General features: G+C 34.4%; 1 protein-coding gene across 1 annotated transcript; it reads right to left on the bottom strand.

Annotated features, from left to right (window-relative positions):
- Window positions 1-6,776: 6,776 nt before the first annotated feature.
- Window positions 6,777-10,665, bottom strand: LOC122289966 (eukaryotic translation initiation factor 5A-2-like). Its single transcript, XM_043097428.1, has 5 exons — window positions 10,416-10,665; window positions 7,870-7,992; window positions 7,704-7,760; window positions 7,522-7,596; window positions 6,777-7,251 (listed from the first exon to the last, which is right to left on the bottom strand). The coding sequence occupies exons 1-5, from the start codon at window positions 10,539-10,541 to the stop codon at window positions 7,150-7,152; spliced, it is 483 nt and encodes a 160-aa protein (XP_042953362.1). The 5' UTR covers window positions 10,542-10,665; the 3' UTR covers window positions 6,777-7,149.
- Window positions 10,666-12,395: the final 1,730 nt, after the last annotated feature.

Raw genomic sequence — 12,395 nt, 5'->3', positions numbered from 1 at the left:
TTGGTCTTATGTTGGGGAAAGTATTTATTAAAGAAGACCTGAGTCATCTCATTCCATGACCCAATAGATCGTGGTCTCAATGAGTATAGCCAACTCTTAGCTCTATCTTTCGAAGAGAAAGGAAAGAACTTAAGTCTCACAATGTCATCAGTTGCATTTTGACTATGAAAAGTCGCAACTACTTCCTCAAACTCCCTAATGTGCACATATGGATTTTCATTTTCCAAGCCATGAAAAGTAGGGAGTAACTGTATCATCCCTGTTTTAAAATCCAATTGGCGAATATTAGCTGGAAACATGATGGATGATGCCATGATGGTGTGGCTATGCGTGTAGGGTGGAGGTAATCCTGAAGGGTCGTAGTGGGTTGATCTTCGTGTTCACTCATTTTCTCAGAATTAGAAGAATTATCAAACAAATGATCAGAAAAATTAAACTCTGACTCTAACATAGGTCTACAAGCAAACTGACCCAAGGCGTCTCTATACCTGTGCATGCAAGGTAGAGAAAAACCCAACACTAAAAAAAACTACAAAAAGAAAAAGCAAATAAAAAAAAAAGATGCAGCAAGCTAAAATAGGGAACGAAGTTACCGCCTTTACAAACTGTTGAAAAGAAAAACTATCTCACAATTCTTCTACCGTCTCCCCGGCAACAGCGCCAAAATTTGATTACGCCCAAAGAATAACGCGATAGTTGTAGCACAGCTTTGGGTGTCGATTCCACAGGGAGACAAATTAAAAGAATAGCAAGAGGAACAAAGAAACTAAAGAAAAAATATTAAATAAGTAATAGAGAACAAAGATTAATTTTAAATGTAAATTCAAGTGAAGCAAAGTGATTAACAGAAAAAGTACTCAAATTTGACAAACAGTAGAGCGTCAGAAATCCCTTGCACAAATCTGGTATTTTAATTATTCTTAATTCATTGGATAACTCAATTAGGAACTCAATTCCTACAATTCCCAATCGGAAGGTATAGATTTATAAACCAGACTTAAATCAAATGTAACCCTTTGAAAAAACATTCACCACTTTTAAAAAACGTGAATTACTACCCCTATTGATAAAATCCAATGACGACAATATACTCAGGAAGTGATATTGCAGTAAAAAACTAAATCAATATAGATAAATAATTGATCCAAACATAATCAAAGAACTAATCCATTCAATAGAAAAAGCATGACTGAATCCATAAACACAATAAATTCTATGATTATTCGGATAAGAAAACATCAACGATGAATTGAGAATGGTAAAACAAAAGAGTTTTAGCAATTGAAAATCAAATACATGAATTAACAATAAATTAGAAATACCATCTAATGTGCAAGTTCATCCCTAACCCTACTTGAGAATTTAGTTACCCATAAATATAATGGACAACAAAAATCTCTAGAGAAAACTGAAGCGAACGGTGGCCATGGAAGTGATTTTCTCCCCTCTTCAGATCTGCCTCTTGTGCCTCTTCCTCCCCTCCATTTCGTGCTAATGATATGCTTATATAGGGTAAGAAAGAAACCCTAATGTCCTCTTGATTTCCGCATAAAAAATCGCCTAAATTTTAGGACTTATCTTGGCAGCCACGTACAGCCTTCAGGAGTTCGAATTTGGAAATCCTTATTAGAGACAAAGTTATAGCCCTTTAAGATAAATTTCCAATGCATTAAGAATCGCATCAATCTGATATATGAGTAAATCGATACAGTCAAAAGACTAAAGTATGTCCAGACTGTCTCCTATCGAATTTTAGACTTGGACTTCTTGTGGTTTCATTTTGTGATTTTTTTTCTTTTTCTTTTCTTCCAAATTGCTCTCAAACTCCATGAATGTCCTCCTTTGAATTTGACTGGGCTTGACTTGCTCTTTTATAAACTCTGAAATTAGACATAAAAAAACTGCTTAGGAGTATCCCAACGTAAATAGAAATTCAATTTAAGAATACACATTAAGTCCTATGATTTGTATTCACATTTTAGCATTTTAGTCTAATAATAGGGTATATAAAATGCACTTTCACACACTCATCAAATACCATGTGAGCAAAGGCTCAAGATGAAGAAAGCAATAAGAGAAACAACCGTCAGCTTGGGTGAGCAATGAGCAGGGCGGCCAAAGGGATGTGCGTTCTACTCGTATGAGTAAAGGATGGGTGAACGATACACAAGTTGGGCAAATCTAGAAGAAGACAATGGCATTCAGGCAAGCAATGGGTAAGCAACAACATGAGTGAGCAAGGTTAAAGCACGAAAGCATTATGAGAGAGTAACAGACGGTGTAGTACGATAATTGGAGTGCTTAGAGATAACTTAGGAGTGCATAGAAATTATCAGGTAATCTCTCAACGCCTATAATCCAATGACAAACGTTCTACTAGAGGCATGGGAAAAAGAAGAGTATGGACTCAAATGCCATGTGTCTGACCATGCAGTCGAGCTTAACGCCATGTGGACAATGTACATAGGCGGCACAATGAGCTCCTATTTTTAAGGTGAACTTTAGGGGCATGTAGGACTTGTCCCATCGATCTACTCAATTTCTACCACTCCTCAATCCAACGTATACTTGGATGAACAAGTTTCATAGATTTCCATCAGCCAATCATAGACGAGATGCTAGAGCCGTGAGAAGACAGGACTATCGATATATGAGATACTTTGTCGTCAGCCTCCATCTCACGCTTGGGATCTCCAAGACTCACACTCTCTCTCTTTCTCTCCCCTCCCTCTCGTCTGATCTAAACATCAAGGATGAGGCTAAACTTGCATTCTCACGACTTGAGACATCAAATTCTTCATCGAGCAAGGAGGCTAGCACCTTCAATGCAACACTCAACATTAACTCATTGTTGAGGTAGGTTCATTCCTACAACAACGCTAGTAATATGGGGTAATATGTCTATGGGTATGTTTAGGGTGGTCATCTTCTACATTTCAGTCTCTTTCTCTCATGATTTTCCCGCCTGCATATTTTCTACTAAGAGTTATTGATTGCTTTGATGTTACTCTTTCAAAGTACTTACTTTTCAATTTTAAGAGGAGTTCTGGGTGTGTGATTGGATCACGACCCCCTAGTTGAGATGGGACATTATCTCGATGAAGTTTATTTGGTTATTCGGGACCGTCTAAGAATTGAGTAACATATTTGGACTGTCGCTGGGTGATAATAGGATCAGGCGAGATGGTAACGCGCTCTCGAGTAAACATTGTTGCTTCTTTGTTGGAGGAGACTAGAGGATGTTGTGGCCGCGTATGGGTCGGGCGTGGAACTGTGTTTCTTATTATGAAGTCATAAGCATGGCCGTTACCAGTGGTGTGGTAGAAGGATCCAAGGTTTGTCTACAACTAGTTTATAGGGAGACTGTAGTGAAAAATTTAATAAATGAATGTGGCAAGTTAAATGGTTTCACGTGTTGATTTGGACCTAGAGTCTGGGAGATTATATGTTATGTGAGGATTTGGGCACTGGGTGCTCAGTGATGTTTATAGTGATATGACTTGGACATTGGGTGTTTGGTTATGTTTGCAGTGAATCTTGACCACTTTATTTGCTCAGAGATTTGTAATTCAGTGTTAATATTTATCAATGTGATTTTCTCCTTTCGTTAGTTGAAGTTTATGGATACATATTCAGTGCCATTTCTTGCATTAACAATTGTTGTCTTGGATTTTTAACTTATTGAAATTACGTTGAGATTTCACATAGTAGTCTCAGTATGATTTCACTCTTCGAAATTGTAGATTTTGATACAGATGTGGAGTAGGAGGAAACACTTCGAGGTAGGAGAACCAATGCAACGCAAGGAAAAGTTTTGGGGCATGTCCCCATTTAAGATCTCAATCTTCTTGTATAATCACTAGTATTTATTTTTATTGGGCAGCGAACAATTTCTAGTTTGTAATATTACCAACCATGGTGTGGAAGTGACTTATGGATAATGTCATTATTATTAGGACTGTTCATCCAGGCCGGATTTTATCCGGCCCAGTCCGGAATTCGATTTTACCAGATTCCAGTTCCGGGTTTCGGCCCGGATTCCGGAACTCAGATGGCAAAACCCGAACCTATGTGGTCCAGACTTGGGTAGAAATCCGGGTTCCATATTCATAACCCGGTTAACCGAGTTTCTATATAAAGGAAAAAAAAAACCCTAAGTTTCCTTCCCCTCCCCCCCCCCCCCCGATTCTACGTCTCCTTCCCCTCCCCTCATCTGCTCTCTCTCTCACTCTCTCTCTCTCAACCCTAGCTATGAAACCGTAGCCACCGCTGCCGTGATGGTCTCAACCCCCCCCCCCCCCCCCCCTCTTCTCCCACCAATACACTCACACCCATCAAGAACGCGAAGCTCTCACCCCTATCGCAGATCTGCCTAAACCCTCTGTCCATTCCGCCGTTTCTCCTCTCAGTAAGCCTTTATCTCTCTCTCTCTCTCCATCTTTGAGCATTTCGGTAAGCCTAAATTTTTGAAATCTATTTTTTTTATTATTATTATTCCTTTAACTTGGGTTGTTTTCCACTACTCTGCCCAGATCTAGGAAGAACTCCTTTAGTCAGTATATCTTATATAGGAAGAAATCTATTTGTTGATTTTGATTTTTTTTTTCTTTCTGTGCATTGGGTATTAGAGTATAGTCAGCAAGCAAGTTGTTTTGCTTAGAGAGAATAGCAAGGCTCTATGAAGGTACGCCTTCTGAGGTTTCTCTTTCCATTGTCCATAAGTTATTTATGCAACATAGCATATGTGGTGATTTTTCAAATGTCTCACCCCGTTAGTCAGTTTATAAGGTTATGTGTGTAACTTGATATGTTTTAAGTGAAAAGTTTGACTTGGGTTGATGATGGTTTATGTATGTGTGCATGTATGTGTAAATGTGGGTTTGCAAGACAACCGAACCTTGCTTGAATTCTGAAATCTTGGAGTGTGATTTGGGAATGTTGATTTGGAGTAAGTTAAAATGTGTTTTTCTAAAGGGTTTTCGATGTCCCCAAGAGAGTTTCTCAATTTGATTTTTAAGGACTTGATTTCTTAACATATGATATTTGGTTTTGATTTTAGAAGTTTTAAAAACTTTGTTTCCTTGGTGTAGTCAAGATCTTGTAGGAAAAGTACTGTGATGGAAATCTCTCTGTTTGATAAATGGATGGAGATGTGTATGATAGATCATGTTTAGGTTGGATGCAAATGTTGTTTTGAATGATATGGAGCTCGGTTTGTTTCATGATGTGAGTTTGAATTTTAATGTTGGTTGTACAAAGGGAACTTGTCTTTGTGACCTTCAGTTGATGTTCTATTAGTCTTTGATAGTGTTCTATTAGTAATATTTCTACAACCTTCTTGTCCTGCCCATTGTTTCTGATATCATATCTGTGTAAAAGAGTGGTATCTATCAGCTTGGTATTATAACTGATTGTGAGACAAGAAAGAAGCTGAGATTATTGAAAGAGTCCATATTTTAGTTTCATGGAATGTTAATGAGGGGCTTATTGTCTTTTTAGAATAAAAAAAAAAAAAAAAACTTGTTATGGATGTTCTTTGCCTCCCTTTTATGATACTAATATTCTTTTAATTTCCTCTTTGCTTTCAGATATATGTAATGGTGGAGCCCAATAGGTGGAGAACAATGAGATGCACATTTCATTATCTTAATTTGTGATATGGGTTGATATCATTCTACTTGCTTTGAGATTTACTGATTTTGTAATTCATATATTGTAATTTAATATTTCGTAATGTAATGTATAAATAACAAATAATATAATATGTAGTGGATTGTATTATAATGCATGCATACTTGCATAGATGAATATTGGAAATGTTTTTTGGCTTTACATGCATGTTTATTACAAGGCAAATTAAGTGTAACTTTGATATAGGAGTAGATGATATTTTTCAACTCTCTAAATTGCACAATCAAATTTCTTTTTTTTTTTTTTTTTGGAAATAACATCAGAGCTACTGAAAATAAAAGATATACACTTGGGCCTTAAAAAAAAAAAAAAAAACCGGGTTCAATCCGGAACCCGGAATCCAGGTTAAGGAAAACCCGGATTCATCCGAGTTTCGGCCCGTGTCTGGCCTGGGTAACTATGGTGCAAGTTCTAGTCCGGATTTGAAATCCAGGTTCCAATTTGGGTATATCCAGATTTCCAGATCGGAATCCGGATGAACAGGCCTAATTATTATTAGGTGAATTAAGTACTAACCTAGGTGAGTTATTTTTTGTTTTTGACAGTACTTTATGCTTTTACACTTCGACTTTTGAGTTTTGAATACATGCGTGAAATTAAACTTCTACATTGCATAAGGGGATGAAGCCAGTGTGACATGCATTGCAGTTCCTCGTCAAACCACAATTTGGGGCCAAGGACGCATCTACCTCATGGGACGCAACAACAAATGAATTTCGAAAAGAAAAATTCTATTTCTCTTTCTCTTTCGTTTCTCTGTTTCATGATGCACAAAATGAGAGTGTAATTTAGAAAATAGGACCGTTGGATGTATTAAACAAATTACAAAAATTAATTTTAAAAAATATTATTTTAATTATCTATATCTATATTAGAGCTTTAAAAGATAACTATATACAGAGGTAATAGAAAGTGAACTCCTTTGTAGGGAAGTCAAATGTCTAGATACCCGACTCATCCCAAGCTTACTAATGAACATCTTTTTTAAGAGCACCAAGCACAAAGAAGACGATAACCAAGGCAGTCAAGTTTTAGTCTACACTGAGAAAATTTACTCCAATCCTGAGCATTATTCAAGCAAACAATTTACACCTAAAATGATAATAATTTTCTGGAATAAGTGTTCTACGATCACATTTCATTGGACCTCTTGTATGAGTATCCTTCTCTGCACGTTAGCACTTATGATTTCTATGTCCTTTTACATTCCCATCAACGAAGAAACAAACACAATTGAGGGAGTAGGGAGGGAGGAAGCAATCCAGATGCAGAAAACGGTCTGTAAAAAACAATCACAGAACATAAAACGATAATAAAACTTCTTTCTCGAGCCACAGAACTCCATCCGCGCAACCACCAAGTATACCCAGAGTCTGTAAGGAAAGCAAGCTACAGAAGGCTCAAGAAAAATCATTCCGCTAAATTTGCAACAGCAGCCCTCCAATTATTATAAATAAACTACTTGGGGCCAATGTCCTTCAGAGCACAAATCTGCTCCTCTCCCATTGCGGACATAACACTGACAACCAGGTCCTTACCATCAGCAAACCCATCCTTGATCTGCACATACAAATTACATACGAGAAATGCTATCAATCACCAATAGGAATAAACAGAATGTGAGGTAGAACATATAGCAGACACTACAAAACAAAACAAATCTTCACCTTCCAGGGGCATGCACCCATTAGAAAGCAATTAGGGAGGAAACAATATGACAAAATGCAACAAACGGCAATAAATTTGCACGTTCACGTTTGCCATGCCGTGATAAATAAGATGCAACAGTACAAGATTAATCTTAGGAATTGAAAAGTAACTCGGACAAACCTGGGTCAACAAATTGTCATCGGTAGGCAGTTTCAGATCATCCTTTGTGTTCCCATTTTCAGTCAGCAAACTCACCTAAACAGCATTTAAATAATCAAATGACCAAACTTCAAAGAAAAATGAGTTAAGAAAAAAAAATAAAGGTAATAATCAAAGATGAAAAAAAAAAAAGTAAACCGTACAAATCCATCCTCGGAGATATCAATCAGCTGGTAGTCAGTACGATTAACATGGGGAACCTGGGTACAAATAGAAAAACATTTTACCATACAGAACTTATTCTATAACAATTAAAGGGATTTCATAAAATTTGGAGAAAATAAGAATATAAATAAAATTATTGCATACATCACAGTTATGGGAAGATGGCACAATATCTTCAAGTTTTTTTCCAGTGAAAATATCAATCCCAACAAAGTGGCACTTAGCATGACCATGCTTGCCAGTCTTGGAGGTGGAAACTTCAACCACCTGTCACAAGAAACATTCATTATACATCAGCTCATAAAGCCACCATGAGAACCCGTCATGCCTCAATGTAACACGACTCCCAAGTTTTCATCCATATTAATTACTAAACCGGTGCATGGGGCCATGTTGCAGGAACACATAGCTCCCTTCCAAGTTTATTGACCAAGATACCATCCAGTCATCGTTGACATAAAATAACATTTAAACTTCTGAATACAACCAGATCAATCAACTAAAAAACAAACCTACGGTAACAGACAAAGAAATGCTTATATCTCTGCATCCAATATCACAGATGAGTTCATCTTCAGTTCTGACGTGGTGTAGAGCAAGGCTTTACACCATCCAATGGGGAGGCTGGTGTCCAAATGCCTGGTACGGCATGGTAATACTTCCAAAAGAAGTTCAAATGTGTTAAACCCACAATATTTCTCTTATCGCGTCTCCCTCTTTTGTCTTTAAGGCAAAAATAGGTTGAAAATTATAGGTTTCAGAATATGTATAATTATGACATTTCCTTCAATGAATCAGCAACCAAATAGAAAACATGGCAAAATAAAGATGAACTGCCAAAGTATTTTTTTTATATCATTGTAAATGCATGAATGGAAATTATCAAAAGCTGTTTTTTTTTTTTTTCAAAACTTAAGGTACTATATTAGATGAGAAATTCTCAAAACTTTTAAAAATTCTCACAATCTCCTTCCCAAATATCACTCAAACACAACACTTTTCAATTTCAAACTTTCAACTTCTTTATCTAATCATATTCCAATCATTACAAGTTTTACAAACTTAAAAAATAAAAAAATAAAAAAACACAAAAATTAATACAACTTTTTGAAACTTCAAAATAAAAATAATATATTCAAACAATTGTTTTAATTTATAATATTTTTATTGAATTTTTTCTCTCATTTTTTCCAATAAAATATCTTAACTCAAACCATTTTACTACTATTCACAGAATTATGAGATACTTAACATGTCCAAACGAGCCCTTAATCTTCCTATAAATAGAAAAACCACAAGCAATGATGAAGATAACGGACGGAGAAATTTGTTTTGATGAATCAAGAAATGAAAAAGAGAAAGTAAAGATATGGATAACAACCAAGCCATGACTCAGAGCCAAGAAAAGCATCAGAAAAAGCAGACATGTTGTTGACCCATTGAATTCGATAACCGTGCACATACCATCTTGCCTTCATTCTTTTATAATCCAGAGCATTGGCTTATTGAATACGGGTATATCCATACTCCATAACAGAGCATACAAAGGTTTCACATTCAAAAATAACAAAAAAAAAAAAAAATTGAAAAAGACAAATAATAAATAGACAAGAAACTGAAAACCCTATGTAGAACAAACAGCAACCTTGCAACTGAGACTCAGACTAAGGATCGATGTAGCCAGAAGTAGTTCTTGCACATTGTTAGTTTCTATACTCTTAAAACTGGTAATTATAAATACAAGGAGAGTACTCTTTAGGGTTTCCCTCTTTCTCTCTCTCCTACAAGCATTCAATGAAGAAAAGGTAGCTTGCGTTTTTCGAAGAGCAACAGTGGAACAGGAAGACGGGTGACATGTAAGTTTCTAATGTCTCGTCACCTTTTTGGTGGGTGTAAAATGGGAAGAGCACCACATCCGACTTAAGGTTTTCTCATCACAGATTTTAGAGGTTTATTACCCATTACTAAGCTCATAATACATGATAAAGAGATGACCTGAGGATTTTGAATTGTAAACATATAATCCGACCAATAATAACTAACTGGCTGTTTTACTTCCAAATGTGTGGAACACAAATCACCAGCTCTAGCACAAAAGATAACGGCATGGACAAAAGAGAAATTCAGCAACCACATCAACTCCAATGGAAAACAAAAATACTCGACAGAAACTCTAATCTAATCTGAACTTCAAGAAGAAAAAAGCAGCTAGTAGTAACAGGAAGTAGTAGCAGGAAAATAACCAAATCAAAATTATGTTAAATGAACATTTTTAACATTTGGGGCACTGAAACGGATCAGATCTAAATTAACCGCGAGAAAATGACATTGTAACTAGTCAATCGGAGGCCGTGAAATCAAAGTCAGAATGAAATCTTCAAAAAAAAAAAAAAAAGGAGATTTTCTCGGGTTCTCATATCACAACTCTGACCTAGATCTGCTCAAAGTATAGACTACAAAGCAACCATCGAGATCTCAAACAAACATACATGCGCATACATCCAGTCCAGAAATCAAACCTAAATCATAGAATTCGGTTAAAAACATATTTTTCCCGTGATTGATTTTTCAACATTAACGTCTTATCTATCAAATCGAATCTCAAGACCTAGAGTTTTACAAGATACTTTCCGATAAAATTGGTTTGCAAGGAAACAAAAAAACAAACGATATAAAAAAGGGGGCAAAACCTTGCAAGGGCGGGCCTTGATAACGATGTAGCCATTCTTACGGATGGTACCGGCCTGTTGGGGATAAGTCTTGGAGGCTCCGGCATCGGCCTTGGACTCGAAATGGTGCTCCTCACTGTCCGACATGGTTTTTTTTCTTTTTTGCCTCCGACTCGCTCTCTCGCAATACACCAGCTCAATTCGATTCAGAGACTCGGATATTCAGCAGAAGAGACACGGAGTGAGGCGGAGAGGACGATGAAGATTATATATATGGATGAATGCGTGTAAATATTGGTCTCTCGCTCATTGTCGCACATGCACTTTCTAGGGTTTCATGGTGGTCCCAATTGGCTACGAACCGTTGGATTCTATGGTGTGGCGGTCGGGTTTTCTTTTGGATAATAATGCGAGATCAGCGTTTAATGGACGCTACGAATCTTTGATTTATAATATATCGATTAAGGAGTTATTCTAAAAGAGAAATGCTACATATCATTCCACATCATATACTTTATATATTAAAATAATATTTTTTATTTTTTTTATTTTTTATTTCATTTTATTCTTATTAAACTAATTAAATTATTCTATTTATCATTTATACACTATATATTTATTATAGAAAAAATGAAAAAAAAAATTAAAATAAGTGTGGTGTGTGAAGTGTGAGGATGATAAGAAGAATTTTCCATTCTAAAAAGAAGCTGTATACCGTTAAAAATATTATGTAAAGTTATTTTTATGTATTTATTATATATTTTAATAATATTATTAATTATATTATTTTTTTAATATAAAATAATTATTTTAGTTAAAGATTTCAATAAAATATATAAAAAATATATAAAAGTGACTGTAAATTTTTTAAGAGTAAGTTTAAATGGCGAGATGAGAATTTTTAATTTAGGATAAAAGTTGAAAGTTAAATAAAATATTATTTTTTAATATTATTATTATTTTAAAATTTGAAAAAGATGAATTGAGATGTCAAAAAGTTAAATTGTTTATTATATTTTATGTAAAAATTTAAAAAAAATATAATAATAAGATTAGAATTTTGAATCTTATCTTTATTCCAAACCTATTACTATATATATCTCCACTCCTTAATTAATATTTGATTTATTTTTATTTAAATATGTATATTTAATCATTAAGATAAAAGATAAAAATAAAAAATAAAAAGTCAAATGTTGTTATGTAGACTGTGGAGGTATGTAAGGTAAGATTTATATTTAGAATTTTACCATCTATAAGACTTGGGTTGTGGGCCAGTGTATTGATCATTTAGGATTTTTTTTTTCTTTTTGAATGATTTTTCTATAAATTAGAAAATTTATATTCTCAAATTGGTATATAAAACAAATAAAATGTTTATATAGTATAATTTGATTTGAAAAAGAAATTTAAAATTTAAATTTTATAAATTAAATTTTACAATTTAAATTATGTGAATGGTATACTTTACACACTTGTTTAAGAACATAATAACTCTTACAAATTATATTTAGTTAAAGAAAAACTCCATTTGCAAGCATATGTGTATAACATACTGCTTACATTTAATATGGTAAAACTTGATTTGTAAAAGAGTTTAAAATCAATTTTGTTTCAAATAACATTTTGTCATATCAGTACTCTTTTTCTACTGGTAATATGAAATGACCATTTGAGAAATTAAAAAACATGAGTTTTGCAAATCAAATATTGCAACATCATTAATGTATGTATCATTTCCGTCGGTTTGCAAGTAGAAAGACTTTTAAAACATATTTAGCTATATTTTGTGAAAAAAGAGGTTTCTCTTTTCAAGCTAATGTGTGAAACAGACCTAATAAAGTTTTTATATAGTATAATTTTATTTAGAAAATAAATTTTAAAATTTGAATTTAATAAATTAAATCTTATCATTTAAAAGATGTATTATACAAAACCGACTTAAGAATAAAATAACTCTTTGTAAAAAATAGCAAACAATTATATCTATTCAGTCATTTA

This window comes from Carya illinoinensis, chromosome 12, assembly GCF_018687715.1.
Source record: "Carya illinoinensis cultivar Pawnee chromosome 12, C.illinoinensisPawnee_v1, whole genome shotgun sequence".
Classification (NCBI taxonomy): Eukaryota; Viridiplantae; Streptophyta; class Magnoliopsida; order Fagales; family Juglandaceae; genus Carya; species Carya illinoinensis.
This window is presented reverse-complemented; position numbering and strand designations above follow the sequence as displayed.